The sequence below is a fragment of the Haliotis rufescens genome, unplaced genomic scaffold (assembly GCF_023055435.1).
Source record: "Haliotis rufescens isolate VD_foot unplaced genomic scaffold, xgHalRufe1.0.p SCAF_7, whole genome shotgun sequence".
Taxonomy (NCBI): domain Eukaryota; kingdom Metazoa; phylum Mollusca; class Gastropoda; order Lepetellida; family Haliotidae; genus Haliotis; species Haliotis rufescens.
The window spans coordinates 50,825,438-50,847,444 of NW_025964361.1; the positions used below are offsets into that span (position 1 = coordinate 50,825,438).

Sequence of the window (22,007 nt, forward strand, 5' to 3'; positions counted from 1 at the left end):
AGAACGGCTACGGACGTGCCTGAACTGCTCCGAAAATTGGTGAACAGGCACTTTTACACGATCTGAACTGGATACAAACAGACCGCAGACTGACTGAGAATTCGATAAGAATGAGATAGACATATTGAGGACTGCTCACAGCCCGTTCTTGTATTTTTTTCAGAACGTTCTTGTATTTTTGTCAGAACGGGGTAGAACAGGATAGAACTACTTTGGTGTGATGGTAGCATAATTGGATGCACATTGGAGTTTTATGTCAAGGTTCCTTTGACTTTGACTTTCTTCTTGTTCATAGTTTATTTGAAACCGTGTATGATTATGTAAAAACCTTGGATGTAAAAACCTTGTAGTGCCCCTATTCAGGTTGGGTTGTATACTCCCCAGGGAGTTGAGAATGATAACACTGGTCAGGGAACAAATAAAACCGCATTTGAGCAGACACTAGTTCCTGGATGCCTGCGGTATATTATAATAATGATAATGTTAATGATAATGATAATGATAATGATAATAATAATAATTTCTTCTGTACTATATTCCAGGCACACCAAGCGCGATGTCTGTGGGGGCGGGTGAGAAGATCACCCTGACTGATGCGCTACAGAATGTGGATGTGTTGGACGAGCTCCACCTTCCGGACCAGCAGCCATGTATCGAGGCCATGCCGCAGTCCGTGCACTACCGTGCAGACTTCGACACCAACTTCGAGGACAGAAACGCCTATGTTACCGGTGTGGCCAAGTACATTGAAGAGGCCACAGTTCATGCTGATCTGGTAAGTGTGTCTCACTGTGTGTTTCCCTTGGTTAGAGTTGGTCCCCATAAACAGCTGGTCACAAGAGGCAACCAAATGAATTGGGAGGATCTTGCTGGTTTGCCTGTTATTTACTTAAGGATTGACTGTGTATTTTTTTCGGTTCATTGAGGTATGAATCGAAAAACCGATGTGCAAACTGTATGAACCCGCATAGCGGATTCTTACAAAAGTTTGCACATCGGCTTTTCGATTCATACCTCAATGAACCGAAACAAATATACAGTCAATGCTTATAATTAAATTCGACAACGTTAAACATGTTTTATCTACAATAGTTTAACCCAAAACAGTTGCATATATCAAAACAGACAAAAATGACGACATTGATAAACATTCCAGGTGTAGGAATATATACAGTGGCGTGACATGTATCAGGTGATCGTTTAATTTATGCACATAACTTAACACGCCTACACAGTCAGTAGCCAATCAACGGAGAGTGGGATTAAAACAATGTTCATTAGACCTGTCAATTAAGGCAAGAGGCAAAAAGAACTGCAACAGTCAGACTGTAACGAACCGGAAGAAATATGTCGACCGAGAGAAGGCGGCTGTTTCAAATAACATGGTCATTTACTGCGTGATTCAAACATTACTTCCCTGATTACGGTAAAACTCAGTTAGAGAAATGCTAGTTAGACATGAAACCCGAAGACATGAAAGTTGAACCGAGACGAGCGGGGAAAAAACAGTCGAGAGAGCCTGCACGTTTGCTGTTTCATTCGTTTTCGGTTTCAAACGGTTGTTTGGAAAATGAATATGCATGAAAGTCGCTAAATGTCCTGTGCATGACGATACACGTCTGCAGAAAGGGAATTCCCTCGACTGTAATATTGGGATTCCCCGACATTCCGCAGTAATAAAAGTAGTGCGCCGCGGTGGGCGTGGCTTAATTTTTTACATTCATTGGGAAATGAATGCAATAACACGTGACCAATTCAGCTAATCAGAATGCAGGAATTTCCATGAACACAACGAAAATTTAATTATTGTCTGTTATATTTACAGCATGGATCGTTGCTCACTATATTGCAGTGTTCCCGCTGGCTTTTGAAACGTCCAGTCCTGGTGGACTGACAACACTACAAATTACCAGTCCCTCCTAATTTTTGTCAGTCCAGACTTTCCACAAATAAATAAACATATGAAAATTACCTGGCTTTAATTCTTTCGACATTATGTTCGATTGAAAAGACACCATCTCTGAAGCAACCTAGTTAGATCTACTTGTTTTTCATACAAAGTTCAGTCACAATTTACTCTTCTTTTTTTTGGATATTTCTGGACGATGTCACTACGAAGATATACTTAACCTCAAACCAAAGCGAAATGTTATTTTCTTGCACTAAAAATGGACAACGGGAAACGCTGATGGTAACAGACAAGCTGACTTCGATAAAAAATATACTTACATTTGAATATCGCCAGTGTTTTTTTCAACAACCAAAATTTATATGGTACTTTATTTGCCAGTTCACAGGGACTGGCAGTCAAATGAATAACCAGTCCAAGTCTAATTTTACCAGTAAAAAACTGGTAAATACCAGTAAACGGGAACACTGTATTGATCACTGGATTGTTTGTTCCAGACTTGATTAATTACAGGCTGCCATCATTTAGCTGCAATATTGCTGTGTGTTGCACAAAGTAATCATCTGTTCGTTGTTTAATGCTGCACTCCAACTATATGATGGCAGTCTGTAAAGAATCAGATCTGTTCTAGACAATCCAGTGACTGACTACATGATCATAGATTTACGCAGTTCGGATCGATGACATGCATCAAGCAAGTCAGTGAACCTGACCAGCCGATCCTGTTAGTCGCCCATTGTGACAAGCATAGTCACCTCTTGCAACTAGCATGTATTGCCGAAGACCGATTTTAACCTGGGTCTTCATGGGTGTGCTGGCCGCTCTGTGCTATGGTATGGTAAACAGCAGAATTGGTAAATCTTGTAGAGTTCCAGGCACCAGAATGTTTAAGGTGGCAGATTGTAATGTATACATCCCATGTTTTATGGTAGCAGTATCATGATGTAATATGTACCTGCCATGTTTCAGAACAAGCTGCTTGAGGAGGGGCAGGAGTATGCCGCCATGTTGTACACCTGGAGGTGCTGCTCCCGTGCACTGCCACAGGTAACACTCCCTCTCCACCATCACTGCTACAACTACGACGTTACTTGAAATATCATAAACTGGACTGAATGCTCATGGAATTTGTTTGATATGGGTCATAAATGACCAATACAAACACCAAACATTTGTTGGTTATTGTGACTTGGAGAACAGCTCCACATTGAGCGGTTGACTGTAGATTTAATGGAATTTGTAACAGAACGCACAGTGAGTGGTTTCAAATGTTAAATTTAGCAGGACAGTGGCACAGCTAGTTTTAATCTTAAAGCCAACACGTAAGTGGTCTCCCTTTCAGGAAATAAGAACCTTGTAAGGGTAAGTTCCAACTTAAAAACATCAATTATGATGTCAGTATGTTTACTGGGATGCATTAGATGTCCCAGATGAAGATAGGGAAACACAAAATTCTCCGTTGTTCCTGAAAATTGCAATGCTTCATTTCTATCACATTTTCTGCCCAAAATGTACTGATGACTTTGAATAGGAACCATATCTATTTTAGAAACCCCCAAGTTCCATTTTATAACAACATTATTTTAAAGTGCCTTCTGTCCACGATAGCGAAAGTGTACTTTCCTATACATATGTTTCCTATGAATTGTTTGTCCCAGTCGTTTTTGTGATTTGAAACCTCTGTACAGTTTTCCAGATAGTTGAGTATGTTTTTGTCCTTGTTGTCAGAAATGGGAAATATTGTCTCTGATAGATATTTTGTGTTGTGTTTGAATGATGCTTTTTATTGTGCAGGTGAAGAGCAATGACCAGCAAAATCGTACACAGATTTACCAGAAGATTGTGGAGGTTCTAGAGCCACAGGTGTCTCGACTGACCGATTTCATGCACTTCCAGGTATGTGGGTTGCTGTTGAGCCACAGGTGTCTAGACTGACAGACTTCATGCACTTCCAGGTATGTAGGTTGGCTGTTGAGCCACAGGTGTCTCGACTGACCAATTTCATGCACTTCCAGGTATGTAGGTTGCTGTTGAGCCACAGGTGTCTCGACTGACAGACTTCATGCACTTCCAGGTATGTAGGTTAGCTGTTGAGCAACAGGTGTCTCGACTGACCAATTTCATGCACTTCCAGGTATGTAGGTTGCTGTTGAGCCACAGGTGTCTCGACTGACAGACTTCATGCACTTCCAGGTATGTAGGTTGGCTGTTGAGCCACAGGTGTCTAGACTGACAGAATTCATGCACTTCCAGGTATGTAGGTTGCTGTTGAGCCACAGGTGTCTAGACTGACCGATTTCATGCACTTCCAGGTATGTAGGTTGCTGTTGAGCCACAGGTGTCTAGACTGACAGACTTCATGCACTTCCAGGTATGTAGGTTAGCTGTTGAGCCACAGGTGTCTCGACTGACCAATTTCATGCACTTCCAGGTATGTAGGTTGCTGTTGAGCCACAGGTGTCTCGACTGACAGACTTCATGCACTTCCAGGTATGTAGGTTGGCTGTTGAGCCACAGGTGTCTCGACTGACCAATTTCATGCACTTCCAGGTATGTAGGTTGGCTGTTGAGCCACAGGTGTCTAGACTGACTGATTTCATGCACTTCCAGGTATGTAGGTTGGCTGTTGAGCCACAGGTGTCTAGACTGACAGACTTCACGCACTTCCAGGTATGTAGGTTGGTTGTTGAGCCACAGGTGTCTTGACTGACAGACTTCATGCACTTCCAGGTATGTAGGTTGGCTGTTGAGCCACAGGTTTCTAATCTTCCAGGTATGTGGGCACAATAGGCACTGTAGGCCACGCACCTGATGAATTGCTACTTCTTGTGTGAGACAGTATTAACAAGCTTTCATTGAAAATGAACAATTTATACTTTCAGAAAAGAGCTATTGAGCGATTTTCTGATGAGGTTCGTCGTTTGTGCCACAAAGAAAAGAAGAATGATTTTGTGTCTGAGGCGTATCTGCTGACACTTGGGAAGTTCATTAACATGTTTGCTGAACTGGACGAGCTGAAGAACATGAAGGCTAGTGTGAAGAATGACTACTCAGCATACAGGAGGTAATGTCCCTCAGGGCCGTCGTGCTTGTCTTGTAGCCCTCACTGTTGATGATGATGATGATGTTGACAATAACTATGCTAATATTGATGATGATGACGATTATTATTACTCAGTGATTATTATCTCTCGAGATGCAATGACAGATTCATAGACCCAGTCAAGATCCAGGTTAGAGTTGGTCTTCAGAAAGCCATGCTTGTCATAAGAGGTGACTAACGGGATCAGGTAGTCAGGTAACTGACTTGGTTGATGCATGTCATCATATCCCAGTTGCATAGATCGATGCTCATGATCAATCACTCGATTGTCTGGTCCAGACACGATTGTTTACAAGCCGCAGTCATATAGCTGGAATATTGCTGAGTGCAGGTTAATTACATTAAGTAATACGTTACCACTGTTATACCGAGGCTGTTGTCTCCCACAACTGCTGCTATAGCGAAATCTACCACAGAGATCTCAATTACCTCATGCAGCACGTGCGTAGCCACCTAGCTGCCATGTGACACCCTTCACTCTTGTCTCCTTCGTCTGCTTAGCAAGACGTGTTTTCTCCTGCTGAAGCGTTCCTTGAAGATTTGGTGATATTTATTATAGTTTATTCTCTAATAAACTGTGCTTTTATGGGGCGTTGCGGTAGCTACGCTTGGTTATAATTTTCCCGCCAAATGGAAAATTTTTCCCGCCCTTTTTTCTATATACTTGCGGGGTTCGCGTATGCACGTTGTGTTTTACGTTTCCCCTGTTCTTGTATGTTTTGGGGGTTAACATAACTTATTTCTTTAATAAAAGTTATATGTGTATGTTATATGTTCACATTGCTCGTTTATTTTCTTGTGAAAATGCTCGTTTGTGAATCATTGTGGTGCGTGCGTTGTAACCGTGTTTTGTTCTTTGTTTATAGCAAACAATCAATGTCTGACATGGATATGTCCCCAGTATCCACCCCCTCTACCCCTGCTCCTCGGAGTTGTGGGGTGTGCAGAAAGTTTTTGTCGTCCCGGGATCCCCACGATCGTTGCCCGCGGTGCAGGGTTCCTTGCGGGGACACCCGGTGCATCCTGTGCGAAGGTCTGGGGCCTGCGGAGTTTGAGCGGTACCGGCTGTACGTACAGTCCGTCTCCACCCCTGTGGTGGCCGGTTCGTCCGGTCGGGGTCCCCGTGCGGGTACCACCTCCTCGGCTGCGGAGGATCCCCTTGCGGCCCTCGGGCTGTCTGGGGATTCCGTCGCCGCATTATTGTCGAAACTTGTGGACTCCAAGCTGGCGGCCTTATCGCAAGATAGGCCGCTGGCTGTTCCGTCCCCGGCCTCTTCGGTGGCCGCGGGTTCGGACGCGGGGTCCACCGGTACGGCGGGGGCTGCCGTGGTTACCGGTCCTTCCCCCGAACCGTTGCTTCCGCTATCGGTTAAGGACCGCATGGCCATGGTGTATGACCTCTTCGAGGACATGCCAAAGCCCCTGCCGATACCGCGGGGAATCCACGGTTCCGTGGGTTCCTCCGAGATATACGACGAGGCGTCCGACAAGGCTTTCCCGGCATCAAACTTGCTGCGTGGGATTAAGCCTTCTTTGGAGAAGGCCTTCACGGCTGCCTCCGGTCGGGGTCTCCCGTTACCTCCCCCGTCGTGGAGAAAAGGGTCTTTCCCAGTACATGACCTTGCCTTTCCCGAGGCTGGTCCTTCTGCGGAAGCCCATGTGGAGCGTTTGGGGGTCCGTGCCCCACCGGTTGCCACGGTACCTCAAGGTACCCTGCAACAGCTGGACACCCTCGCTCGACACTCCATGCTGGCAATGTCTCACGGAGACACATACCTGGCTGCAGCGGCCAGCCTGGTCGAAGGTTCTCCCACGGACCGAGACCAGCGCATTTACAACTGCTTGCTCGGTTTGAATGCTTCCCTGGAGTACGTTGCCGGGGCTTCGGCCTTTGTTTCCGGCACGTGCCATTTTCTTCGGGCGCCAGTCGTATCTGGTTGCTTCAGGGTTGGACGCTGCCAATCAGGAGGTGCTCCTTTCGCAGCCTTGGTCTGCTCGGACCCTGTTTAATAACAAGATCCCTGGGGTTCTGAAGGAACAACAGGCCGCTGTGTCTGCCGAGGCCTCTCGGCACACACTGGATCTTGTGGGGTCCTTGCATAGGCGCCTGGGTGCCGCTCCGAAGCGGAGCGCGCCCCAGGATGCTGCGTCCAGCAGGCCTAAGGGGTCGGGTCCTTCTTCCTCCGGGAAGAAGCCCCGCTCTGAGGGCTCCGGTAAGGGTTCTCAGCAGCCCTTTCGCGGGAAGAAGGGGAACTGGGGGAAGCCCAAGTCGTCTAAGGACGGCAAGGGCCCCTCCAGGTGACTCTCATTGGAGGGGTTCGTGTGCCGACAGCGCCAACTTCGGTTGGCCCGTAGGCGAACCCGAGTCACTTGGCCCTGGACAGTTGCGCCTGCCGCAGCCCGTCCGGCCCCCCTCTCTTTTCCCAGTGGGAGCCAGACTCCAGACTTACTGGGAGAATTGGGAACAAGTGTTCGACGACCCGTGGGTGGTCAACACGATTCGGTACGGCTATCGGCTCGATCTCAAAGCGAATCCGCCGCTCACCATTGCCCCGTCAGGAGGTTTCTGTTCGGAAACAGATCTTCCCTTCCTCGCCGATGCCATCGGCAGGTTGGTGTAGAAGGGGGCAGTTCGGGAGTTAGCTCTACCAGAAATAACACCTGGGTTGTACTCCAGGATATTTCTCGTTCCCAAGAAGGACAGTGCCGAACTCAGAATGATTCACAACTTGAAATCGTTCAACGAGTTCTACCTGCGCAAACCGCCCAAGTTCAGAATGTTGAGCTTGACGGACCTGAAAGCACTGATCATGCCGGCCGACTGGCTAGCTTCGATCGACCTGAAGGATGCTTATCTGCATGTTCCGATTCACTCGGATCATCACAAGTATCTCAGGTTTGTCTTTCAAGGCAGGCACTACGAGTGGGTTGTTCTCCCATTCGGTCTTTCATCCGCTCCCTGGCTGTTCACCCGGTTAACCACCCCCATAGTGGGGTTCCTCCACCGGAGGGGTGTCCGGTACTTCGCGTACCTGGACGACTCGCTAGTAGCAAATCGAATGACGGACACCCTGTCACGCCATCTCGTTTTCGCACGTCGGCTCTTGGAGCAGTTTAGGTGGATTGTCAATCTCCCCAAGAGCGAGTTAACCCCTTCTCAGAACTTGCAGTTCATCGGAGGTCGGTTCAACACGGTGTCCCATCGCCTATTTGTCCCCCCAGACCGGTGGCACAAAATTCAGGCGATGATTGCCAAAGTCTTAGCGGTGCAACAGACTGTTCACTTTTGGGAACAGCTCTTAGGGCTACTTGTATCAGCCCAGGACTGCACCGAACGGGGTCGTCTCCAACTCCGCCCGCTGCAACGGTTTTTAATCCAGTTGTTAGCAACGGAGGTGAACAGTGCGACCGTCGCCCTCCCGGATCGGCTCCGACCGCATCTGGAGTGGTGGACGCTCCCTTACAATGTCTTATCAGGAGTCTCTATGCGGCCCTACCGGGCCACGTTGAACCTGTATACAGACGCCTCTCTAGTGGGCTGGGGCGCCCATCTAGAGGGGGAGGTGAGCTCGGGGCTGTGGTGCGTAGATGAACTAGGTCTTCACATCAATTGTCTCGAGTTCAAGGCAGTGATCAACGCAGTCAATCACTGGAAGCATCGTCTCGTCGACGCCCGGCTCATGCTGGCGACCGACAACACAACGGTAGTGTCCTATGTGAACAAACTGGGGGGAACCCACAGTCACTCGCTACTCGATCTCACGTTCGAGTTTTACGCTGTCTCGTCCGTTGCTACGGTACGGGACGTTGCTATGGGTACCAGTCTCTCCAAAGAGCCGGTGATACGGGGTATTATCAAGGGTTTCAAACAGCACGATCTTAAGAAGGGCCGCCTTCGGGCACCGGCCTGGGATCTTTCCCTAGTGTTGCAATCACTTACGGAAGCTCCGTATGAACCCTTGCATAGTGCTTCGTTCCGGCATGTGACTTGGAAAACAGCATTTCTCCTCTCCTTTGCCACGGCGGCACATGTATCCGAAATTCATGCACTCGATGTCGCCAAGGTACGATTCGATAGGGGTGACGAAGGAGAGGTCCGCCTGGGCCTGCTCATGGGCTTCGTCGCCAAGAATCAGAGAGTCGGGCAAACGGAGAGAGAATTCACTGTAAGATCCCTCAAAGAAATCTTACATCCTGCTGATACTGAGGACAGAGCGCTGTGTCCGGTTAGGGCCCTTAAGTATTATCTTAAGGCTTCGAATGAACGTAGACAAGGGCGTGACCGTCTGTTCATATCGTGTAACCCTAATCGCACGGTTGACATAACTCGCAACTCGATTGCGTTGTGGCTTCGTTCTGTCATCAATCTGGCGTACCAGTCTCGGGGGTTACCGGTAGCGGGGTCAAACCCGCACGAGATCAGGGCGCTAGCGGCAACATTTGCCCTACACTCGAATATCTCTGTTCACAGAATATTACGAGGTTGTTACTGGCGTTCTGACTCGGTTTTTGCCAATCATTACCTCAGAAAGGTTTCTGATGAAGACGTGGAGGGGGTGCACCGTCTTGGGCCGCTGATCGCGGCACAAGCGGTCATCTAGGGGGTGTGTCCAGCGCAATTCCAAACTCCGCAGTCGTCAGTCCTTGCACGGTGGTCAATCTGGGTCGTCTCCAATGTTCCCACGCTGTGGGTACAGGAGTGGGGGTCCTGCAAACCAGCGCACTCACACCACAGGTGAGGCGGCTTTTTGTGTGTTTTGTCCTTATTTGTATTTTGACAATTATGCATTTAATTGTCTGTCGTGTATTCCAACCTTGCGATACATGCTTACGAATACTGGAATTAGGTCACGCGCCTAATGCATACTTTAAGTAGGCTTGCTCTGGGATATACGGTCTGAAGGAAATTAATTTCCCTCTTTTCGACTGTTTAACCTGATCTAAGATTTAGCTCACGCGGATACAGTGTTCTCATCCGCTGTGGCGATGAAATACCTATCCAGTGGGGCCGTTTGGAGTCACCAATCGTTTTGGCATTGACGATTGAGCCTTACGGTATGCGCTTGACAGTGCTTTGGTATTCCTATAGGGTAACGCCTAGCTAGGTGCATGCGCATCGAGTGCTTCCGCCTTGGTGTTTTCTTCCGCTGGTCGGAAGGAACGCTAGCAGTCAGGATTCGGGTTGTAGGTGCTCCCCACCGCCTACTGTGGTAGTCAGCCTCGGTATAACAGTGGTAACGTATTACTTAATGTAATTTGTAGAATTTTCCTATTCGGAATATTCTATAAGTAATACGTTACCACTGGGCTGCTGCCCGCCCGTCCGTCCCCCGAGCACTTGCTCTCGCAGGAGACAAGAGTGAAGGGTGTCACATGGCAGCTAGGTGGCTACGCACGTGCTGCATGAGGTAATTGAGATCTCTGTGGTAGATTTCACTATAGCAGCAGTTGTGGGAGACAACAGCCTCGGTATAACAGTGGTAACGTATTACTTATAGAATATTCCGAATAGGAAAATTCTACAAAACAACAAACAAACAAACAAACCATGTTGAGAATCGAACTCGAATGTTCGGCATGACGAAATATTGCTTGTAAACAGCAAGAAACAAACAAACAGATTGATGGAACTGGCAACATGTATATTCTCTCATTACAGAGCTGCTCAGTTCCTCAAGGTTATGGCCGACCCAAATGTTCTACAGGAGTCTCAGAACCTATCCATCAACTTGGCCACCCAGAACAAGATCCGGTCCACAGTGAAGGAGAACTTAGCCCAGATCCCCGGCCATGAAGACCTGCTGGCAGACATCGTCAACCTGTGTCTGCAGCTGTATGAAGCTCAGATGTTCCTGGAGCCCAGTGAGAAGTACATGCTGGTCAAGGTAGGTCAGGTCGTGGAGGTCACGTCTGGACAGCAAGGTTCCCATTGCTTGTGGCTTCCCTGTGGAGGTTCCTGTTTGAATAATTCCCCTTGCCCTGAAAAAAGTCTGATCTGCCCAGCGTTGTTTTAGAACTCATGTAGATCACTGGGCAAGTGTTGGGCAAGAGTGGAGACTGACTGCCCTGCGTTGTAGTTGAACTCTTGCAGATCACTTGGCAAGTGTTGGGCAAGAGTGGAAACTGAGTGCCCAGCGTTGTAGTAGAACTCAAAATAGAGTAGAATAGTGGACATGTTTTAGGCAAGAGTGGAGGCAGACTGCCCTGCATTGTAGCAGAACTCTTGCAGATCACTGGGCAAGTGTTGGGCAAGAGTGGAGACAGACTGCGCAGTATTGTAGTAGAACTCAAATAGAGTAGAAAAATGGACATGTTTTAGGCAAGAGCCGAGACTGACTCCCTGCCAATGTGTTGATACCTGCTGTAACGTGGCCTGATGTTTCAGGTAATGGCATTTGGGCTGTTTTTGATGAACTCCAAAGAAGGCATCAATATCTACAAGATGGATGCCAAGAAGAGAATCAACATCAGCAAGATAGACAAGATCCTGAAGGTGAGCAACAAGATGCAGGCTCTGATATCTCAGTACTAATAATAAACTGGCTAAAGTGTACTGTGCTCATGTGCGTGGTAATCTAAGTCAAGTTATTGTTATAGAAGAGCCCATTTTCCAAAATCTGTAGAATCAGCAGCCTACTTGCATGTGTATACTAGGTCAAAGGTAACTCATCGATGAAGATTTGCCATAAAGTTTTTGTTGTGCTATATTTTATGAGAGGTGTATTTTGATCAATTCTCGTGTTTTGCTGTATAAAATATCTTTATCGATTCATTTTGTTTTCCAAATCAAAATCAAACAAAACCTTTCATATGTTGTAATAAGGGATCTCTGTTTAGTGCAGTTAAGAGCACTATGATCCGATTTTTATGAGATTGCTTAAAAAATGATTGACAAAACTGTTGAAACATGGAGCTGATTTTTCTCTCCAGTTATTTCTCCTGTATCCATGACTACAAAATGGCGTCGACTGACCTTGCTGAGTAATATTTACTTTCTTATGTAGAAAATAGGATCTGAATGTATACACAGTGTCAGTCACTGTCAAACACTTTGATTCCCAATACATTAAACCCAATAGCCGTAATGACGACCTTTGTCCTAACAGCAACTGGAGGTTGTGCCTCTGTATGGAGACATGCAGATAGCTCCATTCCACTTCATCAAGAACGCAGCGGTGTTCGAGCCGTCCAAGTGGCCGTGCTGTGAGTCGAGCCAGCCCAGCCCGCAGTCCAACCTGCTGGTCAACCTGGAGGCTATCCGAGAAGACCACATGCAGTTCATCAGCCAGCTGTCCCGCCACAGCAACGAGGTCAGCACAACACTTACTTAGCTTACAGTGTAGTGTAGTGTAGTGTAGTGTAGTGTAGTGTAGTGTAGTGTAGTGTAGTGTAGTGTAGTGTAGTGTAGTGTAGTGTAGTGTAGTGTAGTGTAGTGTAGTGTAGTGGTGTATTTTAGTGTAGTGTAGTGTAGTGTAGTGGTGTGGTGTATTTTAGTGTTGTGTAGTGTAGTGGTGTATTTTAGTGTATTTTAGTGTATAGTGTAGTGTAGTGTAGTGTAGTGTAGTGGTGTGGTGTATTTTAGTGTTGTGTAGTGTAGTGGTGTATTTTAGTGTAGTGTAGTGTAGTGTATAGTGTAGTGTAGTGTAGTGTAGTGTAGTGTAGTGTAGTGTAGTGTAGTGTAGTGGTGTATTTTAGTGTAGTGTAGTGTAGTGGTGTATTTTAGTGTTGTGTAGTGTAGTGTAGTGTAGTGTAGTGTAGTGGTGTATTTTAGTGTAGTGTAGTGTAGTGTAGTGTAGTGGTGTATTTTAGTGTAGTGTAGTGTAGTGGTGTATTTTAGTGTATTTTAGTGTATAGTGTAGTGTAGTGTAGTGTAGTGTAGTGTAGTGGTGTATTTTAGTGTTGTGTAGTGTAGTGGTGTATTTTAGTGTAGTGTAGTGTAGTGTAGTGTAGTGGTGTATTTTAGTATTGTGTATCGTAGTGGTGTATTTTAGTGCAGTGCAGTGCAGTGTTCAGGGTTATAGATTGGTTCATATTATTGTCCAGAATGTCCATGATCTTTGCTTTTATTGCAACTATTTGAATTCAATTTGTTGCACATATAGGAGAGACCTTCTTTCTTCTAGACCATGACTTAAGTCAGTAAGTTCCCCTTTTCTGTATAAAGTATCTGGCGGTTGCTGCACAGTGCTTGTATAAACATGGTTTTATTGTCTATTTGTGAAAATATGCTTCTGATTAAAATTAAGACACAAGCCACATTTCATATATAACCCCTGCGTGACAGACAATGTGATTGTTTCAGGCCATCACTACCACCAGGGAGAGTCCGCGGAATGACGCGGAGAACAAGGAACTGACGGACCTGGCGCTCCGCGGACTGCAGCTGCTCTCAGCCTGGACACAGCAGGTCATGGAACTGGTCAGTGGAAGCACCTTCTAGCCTTTCTGGTTTTTAGGTTTTGTTTGTTGTTTAGCCGAGCAATATTCCAGCTATATGTCAGCGGTCTGTAAATCATCGAGTCTGGACCAGACAATCCAGTGATTGCGATCATGAGCACCGGTCCATAGAATTGTGATATGATGACATGCATCAATCAAGTCAGTGAGCCAGACACCCGATCCTGTTAGTCTCTTATGACAAGCAGGGTCACCTTTAATGGCAAGCATGGGTGCTGGAGACCTATTTTGACCAGCATCTTCTCAGGGAGTCTTGTAGTCAGTGGATGTCACTTGCAGGGCTGTATTGTTGTCCCACATGAAGGGCAGAATCATTTCTTCTGTGTTTTTACAATTCTGTATGAAGGGGATACATGTCCGTATCTTATTAATACTATTTTACATGTTTGAAGAATGTTATCACTTAATTTATTAACATGATAATGAAGACTGTCTTGGTTCAGTCGCAGTCCCAGATAGATTGTTGAAATTGGGGGGCTTTATGTAGGACCTGATTAACAACGTTAACTCACTCACTGTTGTAATACTTGCCTCTTGTTTCCAGTATTCCTGGAAGCTGCTGAATCCGACTGATCCTCGTCAGAATCCACTGTGTCCACAAGATGCAGAAGAGTATGAGAGGGTAAGTTGTGTTACATTCTAAGTTGTCATCAGTCTGCAGTAAAATTAAACTGCTGTCCATAGCCTGTTTCTGGCACCTCACCTCACCTGTCCCTACCTCATCTCACCTCACCCCACCATATCTCACCTCTCCCTACCTCATCTCACCTCAGCTCACCATATCTCACTTCTCCCTACATCACCCTACCTCATCCTCCCTTATCTCACCTCTCACAAACTCACCTTACCTTACACCTCACCTTGCCATACCTAGCCCCACCATATCTCACTTCACCTTACACCTCACCCCATCTCACCTCACCCCCACCATATCTCACCTCACCTTGCGGCAAACAGACTCACTTTACATTGCTGTGTTATTGCAGGTCTTGGTATAAGCAGCATGCTCTCATTCAAGTCTCCTTCATATGTTTTGTAGTGAATCATAACCCTGTTGCATGCTCTCATGTTGACATGCTTTGTTATGACCGGCTCCGTGGTCTAGTGGTAGAGCGCCCACCTAGAGAGAGACAGTCTGGGGTTTGATTCCCGGCCGTATCATACCGAAAGATGTTAAAAGATGGTTTCTGTTGTAACCCTGCCTGGTGCTAGGCATTAAGGGGACAAAACAAGGACTGGTCGGCTTGGAGTCAGTATTCTGTGTCTGAGTGGGGTATTTATGTTAAACTGCGGCATGGTATCCCAGTGGGCTAGCACTCTAAAATCAGCTTTAGTCTGGACTAGTACAAGCAGCAACAAATACACCCGTGCATGCACATCGCTCTGTAAGTGCAATAATCTTCGACATGTTAAACCCCATTTCTTCTCACCTCAAATTACTTATTGCATGTTTTTTTCAAATTTGTGACAGAAAAATAAGCATATCTTTAAAGGGATAGTTGTTGATTCTCAATGAAAAGCCCTGTCCCCGTTCCACAAGCAATCATAGCGCTAAAATGATCATAACCTCCAGACTTTAACATAGGTTTCTAAGATTGTTTTGTGGAATGGGTCTCTGAAGCTTTCAGGACTCTAAACCCATTTAATTAAGTTTGTACAATTAAACCATGATGAACTCACTTTGTTTTACAATCCCGAGTTAAATCTCTCGTTATTCAGGTGGGCATGTGTGGCCCAGTCATCTAAGGTGCCGCGATTTGCTGTGCAGAGTTGTGTCCCTTGGACATGCCGGAAACCTACGATTGTGGTTTCGAATCCCTATTCGCCCCAATTATCTAGGTTTGTCAGCACCATACCCGTGCTCGTGGGTTTCACCGAAGTGGTAAACGTCTGAGACCTGCATCACTCCCGCACCTCCCACATTAAGCTGACACGCCGTGATGTAACTGGAAAAATGTTAAAAGCTCACTCACTTGTTATTCAGTCCACCCGGTACAACTACAGCAAGGAGGAGAAGTTTGCCCTGATTGAAGTGATTGCCATGATCAAAGGGCTGCAACTCCTCATGGCCCGGATGGAGTCGGTGTTCATGGACGCCATACGGCGCCACATCTATACCGAGTTGCAGGACTTTGTTCAGCTGGTACTCAGGGAGCCACTGAGGAAGTCCATCAAGAAGAAAAATGATGTCATTAAAGTGTGAGTAACTTCATTAGATAAGAGTTAAGATTCGGGGCAGAATAGGTCTTCAGCAACCCATCCTTGCCCTAAAAAGGCGACTATGCTTGTCGTAAGAGGCGACTAACAGTATCGGGGTGTCAGGCTCACTGACTTTTGTGGATCAATGCTCATGATGTCAATCATTGGATTGTCTGGTCCAGACTTGCGAATATGGTTGTCGTAAAATGCGACTAACAGGATACTATCCCTTTTTTCTTTGTGATACAACTGTAGAGATTCCGGGTAAGAATATAGTCCCTAGCATCTTCCTGAGGCAAGGAACTTAACTGACTATAAAAGTCCAGTTTCCACCCTTGCCAAACTAGGCTGGAATTATGGAGTTTCAGTTTGGCCTGACTGACGAGTCTATGCATAGTCCAGTCAGTTAGCTCCCTTGCCTCTGGAAGTCTACAGTAACCTATACTTGTTGTTAGAGGTGATTAAGTGGATCGGGTGGTCAGTGACTTGGTTGATAGCATGTTGTTGTATCCCAACCAGTGTGGATCGATGGTCATGATGTCAATCACTGGATCAGTCTTGTGTATCTTCTAGTTAAACTGTGTATTTCTGATAAGGCATACAAAAATAATAGTCTTGTTCTCAGGCTCCACCCGCATCATCATAAAGTCTGCCGCAAGTTTTGTTTTTGTTTCCATTTTTAAAAAAATATAAAAATCCTGATACTTAAAGACAGTGCATACAAAAAATTGAAAATGGAAACAAAATGTGCAATGAACTTTATGATGATGTGGGCAGTGCCTGAGGACCAAGAGAATTATTTCTTTTAGCCTTAAACTGCAGTGACTTGGTCGACTTTTGATGGGATTTACATCTGTATCATTAGCTAATTTGAGAGGAATATGAGGGACATTATTTGTAATAAGCAATCAATGTCTGATGCTATGTTAAAGTGACTGTAGCATGTGAACATGTCATGTAACAGCTTGTCATAAAACATGAAAAAATTACCTGTCATTTTAAATAAAGTCGAAACGTCTATGGTATTTTGTGATACTGCTCTGAGATTCATGTACTGGGCTGTATGTTGACAGTATCATCATGTCGGTGAGAGACACATGTGCCGATTGGCTGAGAGGTGTGGAGCCCCAGGATGACCCCGCCATGCGGGGAAAGAAGGACCCTGACGACGGCTTCCACATCAAAGTCCCGAGGAGGAATGTTGGACCCTCAACGACACAGGTAAACAGTTTCACATATTGCTTGGTCTGTGGGGACTGATATAGCTGATGTTATATTAACCATAGCAAAAACCTATGCTGGTCATAAGAAGCCAGCAAATGGATCAGGTGCTCTGATTGTGACTTAGTTATTTCCTCGGATGGAAGACTAATATTCGTGCTCACAATATTGATCACTGGATTGTCTGGTCCACTCTCGATTATGTACTGGCCACCATCATATAACTGTAATATTCCTGAGTGCACATTAAACAATAAACAAACAAATGTTAGGTGTGTTGCATCCTATGTGAAACATAAACCACATGTGGTAGTGTGTTGGTTGACTGGCAGGGAAACGTATAGTATCATCATTGTTTGATAGTGATTCACTTATATAATTTTCGGGAATCGTGCCATGGATTTCTCGTGATTATGGAAAGGGTTTTGACACTTTTGTTCACTGTCTGTCTGTTGTGTTACAGCTGTACATGGTTCGGACCATGCTGGAGTCTCTGATCGCAGACAAGAGTGGCGGCAAGAAGACGCTGAGGAAGGACATCGACATCCAGCACCTGCAGGCCATTGACAACTTCCACAAGACTTCCTTCTTCTGGAACTACGTGCTCAACTTCAACGGTAGGTGCACTAGACGTTAACTTTGGAGTTCCTTTTACTCACATGATTAGAATAATCACATGATTAGAATAATCTCATTTACATAATTTATTATTTGATGTAGTGAAGGAGTACTGTGTTCCATATTGAACACCGCATCAAGAAGCAGGGTCACCATGACCCATTCAGTGAGTGAGTGAGTGTGGTTTTACGCTGCTTTTAGCAATATTCCAGCAATATCATGGCGGGGGACACCAGAAATGGGCTTTACACATTGTACCCATGTCGGGAATCGAACCCGGGTCTTCGGCGTGATGAGCGAACGCTTCAACCACTGACCCATTCAGAGGTAGTGATATCATTACCACTGTGATGTCAACACTGATGCCTGTATTAGATCAACATTGGTGCTTGAGTAATGGCATCAGATGATGTAGATGAACTCAGTGGACTGGTACAGAGTTATGTTTACTCGGCATGAAAGTTACGGATAACTAAGATCCTGAACAACACAGATGTAGATCCAGTATACAGGTCACAGGGCTACATCGCTTTTACTGAATCAGATAACATATTAAACAAATTGCTTGTCTTCGACTTGAATCCTACTTGGCTAGAGCCAAGTGGTTTGTCTTTCCCGGATAATTCTAAGATGGACATGCAATGAAGAGAGCATCAATGATTGACCAAGGTTCGCACAGGACATGAATTAAGAAGTTTGTCTCCAAAAGGTATTAAATTCTAGTTTTGCTTGAAAAGGTCAGGTAGACAAACAAGATACAAAATGTATTGAAAAAGGCCTGGAATTTGTCAAAATGGTTGAACGTACTTTGAGAACTGTGATGAAAATAGTCTGAGTTTCAGCAACAGATTGTAAAGAGTACTTCTAATTATAAGAGTTACCTCCCTTTTCTTGACACTTTTGGACTGTGAATGGCCATGAGTGGCAGGTGCTGAATGCATGTTGTATGGGGAATTATGGATGCAATCTGTTTCAGTAGCAGAAGAAATAGCAAAGGGTTATTGAGGTTAATGAGATAAGAACATTACTTATTGCACACTGTGCCACAAGAAATAGTTTCCAGGCAACATGGATGAATCTGCTGGTCATACGCGGTCACCAAATGGATCGGGTGGTTAGGCTTGGTCGTTGTGTCACGTACCCGACTGCTGTTATGGATGCTTAAGTTCATGGAATTTTTTCCCTCCTCTAAATTCTGTCCGGAAATACTTTGTTAACATGCTGATATCATCACAAAAGTTGTTAAAGCTCCTGGCTAATCCTCTGTCTGACTCTGTCTGACTCCTTATGTTATCTGTGTTTGGACCTCATATGCCGGTAATACAGTTGTTTTCTGTTCTGATTATTGCTCACAACATCAAAGGGTGGTGGGGTAGCCTAGTGGTTAAAGTCTTCGCTCGTCACGCTGAAAGCCTGGGTTTGATTCCCTACATGGGTATAATGTTTGAATCATATTTCTGGTGTCCCCCACCGTGATATTGCTAAAAGTGGCTTAAAACCATACTCACTCACTCAAAATTTCAATTGCTGGATTGTCTGGCCCAGACTCGATTACCAAGAGGCTGCTATCATTTAGCTGTAAGATTATTGAGTACAGAGACCTGTGAAGATCTTGGCTAGAATAGGTCTTCAGCAACCCAAGCTTGCCGTAAAACAAGACTATGCTTGTCGTAAGAGGCGATTAATTGGATCAGATGGTCGGGCCCGCTGACTTGGTCGATGCATGCCATGTATCCCAATTGCGAGGATCGATGCTCATGATAATAATCACTGGATTGTCTGGTCCAGTTTCTATTATTTACAGACCGCCATCATATAGCTGAAATATTGCTGAGTGCGGCGTTAAACAACAAACTGATTGCAGAATTAAACAACAAACAAACAGTCCAGTGCTACAGTTGAATGTTTAACTGTGATTGTGGTACTGAAACTGATATGACTGTGACTTGGACAAACTTGCTATGACTGTCCCAGCCCCTATCAGTGGCAACATAACATTTTGATTTATGGGCCCTCAACTATAACTGACTCTAAAATGGCCTTAATATATATATTGACTGAAGTCGGTGTGAACCATGCTACCTGCATTGAACCATGCTACCTGCATTGACGATATGTACTCATGCACCGTACTAAACCCTGAAGTTTACTGGGATATTGATCAAGTTGTATACTCCCCAGGGAGCTGAGAATTCCATTCGAATGCACACAGGTCCGTTGACTTGAGCAGTAATATCATCATGTGCTTTGAGCATTTCCCTGGTGTCTTGTGCTTATTGGATAGTTATTGCCAAGACTTTGTACATGTTAAATGCTTGTGTAGACATGACACAATGTGTGCAATGCTTTTTTTCAGAGTCGCTGTTCAACTGCTGCGACTTGTCCCAACTGTGGTACCGAGAATTCTTCCTGGAGCTCACCATGGGCAAGAGAATACAGGTGGGTCGGACTCATCTTCGGCACTCAGGGGCTCTTTATTTGTGATGATTCCACATTTAGGATCTAGTATTGAAATTACAACTCCTCAGATCAAACAGGGTGTGGGTTCAGATCCAGTGATAGAAACTAACTGTTTTAGTGGTCTAGTCCGATAACGATAACAAAACCCTTAATAATGGCAACTTTCTACTAGTCTTTATGATACCTTAACTATTGGGCAGTCTGATAACAACTATAGGACTAGTGCCAATTTCTAATGCTGAAATCCACACTTGATTTCATCTCAAAAACCTATTCTGGGTGTTATCTTTCCAATGAGGCTGGAAATTTGCTGTGAAGATGTTGTCACATTTCTTCGTTTCTTATTATCTCTAAACATAGTTTCCTTTATGAGAGACACATACAGACAGGGGGGTATAGTAATGGGTGTTGTTCATCTGTCTGTCTTTCTGGGACAGCACTCAAAGTATTGAACAATGTACTTGTGCCTTTTGCTATTTTTGAATTTTTGAAATTTTGTCCGGTTTTCATGACAACTAAATGAACTCAGGTTCAGATGTTAGTTGGTTTGTTTCAAGAGCATAACACAAAGTCCATTCAATATGTCTTCATCATATTTTGCTGAGATATCAGTCGGGGGCACGGATGGCCCATTTGTCTAAGGTGCCACGAATCGCTGTGCAGAGTTGCTTCCCTTGGGCACGCCAGGAACCTATGATTGTGGGTTTGAATCCTGGTTCACCCCGATTATGTTTCCAGGTTTGTCAGCACCATACCCTTGGTTGTGGTTTTCACCGGAGTGGTAAACGTCTGATACCTGCATCACTTAGGGCTTTCCTCCCACATTAAGCTGACATGCCGTGATATAACTGGAATACTGTTAAAAGTGGCGTAAAACACAACTCACTCACTCACTCACTCACTCACTCAGATATCAGTCAAGCTATGAAGCGTGCCTTTGGATATTTAGGAATTTTTTAATTTTATATTTTTCATGGTTTTAGTAATAAGAAATTGTAATCAATGAACCATTGATGAATCAATCATTTGTGCTTCCTCCCTGACCCACGAAGATCCGGGGTAGAATAGCAACCCATGCTTGCCGTAAAAGGCGACTATGCTTGGCGTAAGAGGTGACTAACGGGATCGGGTGGTCAGGCTCGCTGACTTTGTTGAAGCATGTCATCGATCCCAATTGCCTGGATTGATGCTCATGATAATAATCAGAGGATTGTCTCTTCCAGACTTGATTATATACAGTCATATAGCTGGAATATTGCTGAGTGCGGCGTAAAACAAAAAACAACCAACCAACCAACCAACTACTTCCTCCCTATTCAGTCAAGGGGTCAAGTGATTACTTTTATATATTTGGAATTGGGGATCTTTGATAGTTTCTGTGTCTTGTATATCAGCCAGCAGTGTATTATTATCCCCTGGGGGGATATAGAAATGGGTGATGCTCGAAAACCATGAGAAATATCTTAACCAAACTTGGCACATAGATAGGTCTAGTGGTGAACTGGTGCCTTCTGATAATTTGAATTTATGAAAAGAATATTTTCAAGTTTCCTTGGCAATCGCTTTGGCTTAGACCGAACATGTCATATTGGCAGGGAATATGAGTATTTCATGCTTGTTCAATTTTTGATGACGAGTCAATGACTGTTTGTAGCATGTCCCAGACATCTTGTGTAGTCAGGGGCTGGAGTCTGTCACGCAGTAGTCAGGGATATGAATACTTCATACTTGTTTAGCATTTCATTCAATGCAGTAATGTAACACCAGCTGTTAATTTCCCCCCGTCTTTATCCTTCTTGTTATCAGTGAAATACAAGCAGCATTTGTGAAGTTGAACATTAGTAATAATAAATTAAATCTGGAAATTTTAGATTCCAATTTTAACTTTTATTTTTTGTAAACCTTGGGATGAATATTAACCCCTTATAATGGTTACATATATCCTTGACAAATAACAAAAATGGCAACTCACACCATGGTGGAAAATTGCTGGGGCATGACACTAACAACTTAGTTTTGATTGCATCTACTGGTTTGCCT

The 22,007-nt window shown here is 44.9% G+C and overlaps 1 protein-coding gene across 4 annotated transcripts in view; it reads left to right on the forward strand.

Moving 5' to 3' along the window:
- Nucleotides 1-22,007, forward strand: part of LOC124127546 (cytoplasmic FMR1-interacting protein-like) — a 52,931-nt gene that overhangs the window by 8,689 nt on the left and 22,235 nt on the right. Inside the window, exons 2-14 of one of the 4 annotated variants that reach the window (XM_048387323.1) lie at nt 543-775; nt 2,879-2,956; nt 3,704-3,805; nt 4,792-4,973; nt 10,672-10,897; nt 11,398-11,505; nt 12,119-12,322; nt 13,315-13,431; nt 14,014-14,091; nt 15,454-15,668; nt 16,742-16,889; nt 17,353-17,506; nt 19,864-19,946. In XM_048387323.1, the coding sequence (XP_048243280.1) occupies nt 557-775; nt 2,879-2,956; nt 3,704-3,805; nt 4,792-4,973; nt 10,672-10,897; nt 11,398-11,505; nt 12,119-12,322; nt 13,315-13,431; nt 14,014-14,091; nt 15,454-15,668; nt 16,742-16,889; nt 17,353-17,506; nt 19,864-19,946 (1,914 nt within the window). In that variant the 5' untranslated portion in view covers nt 543-556. Of the gene's footprint in view, nt 1-542; nt 776-2,878; nt 2,957-3,703; nt 3,806-4,201; nt 4,222-4,423; nt 4,460-4,483; nt 4,520-4,791; nt 4,974-10,671; nt 10,898-11,397; nt 11,506-12,118; nt 12,323-13,314; nt 13,432-14,013; nt 14,092-15,453; nt 15,669-16,741; nt 16,890-17,352; nt 17,507-19,863; nt 19,947-22,007 lie in introns of those variants that run through there. The other 3 variants (XM_048387327.1, XM_048387325.1, XM_048387326.1) reach the window with 3 other exon arrangements.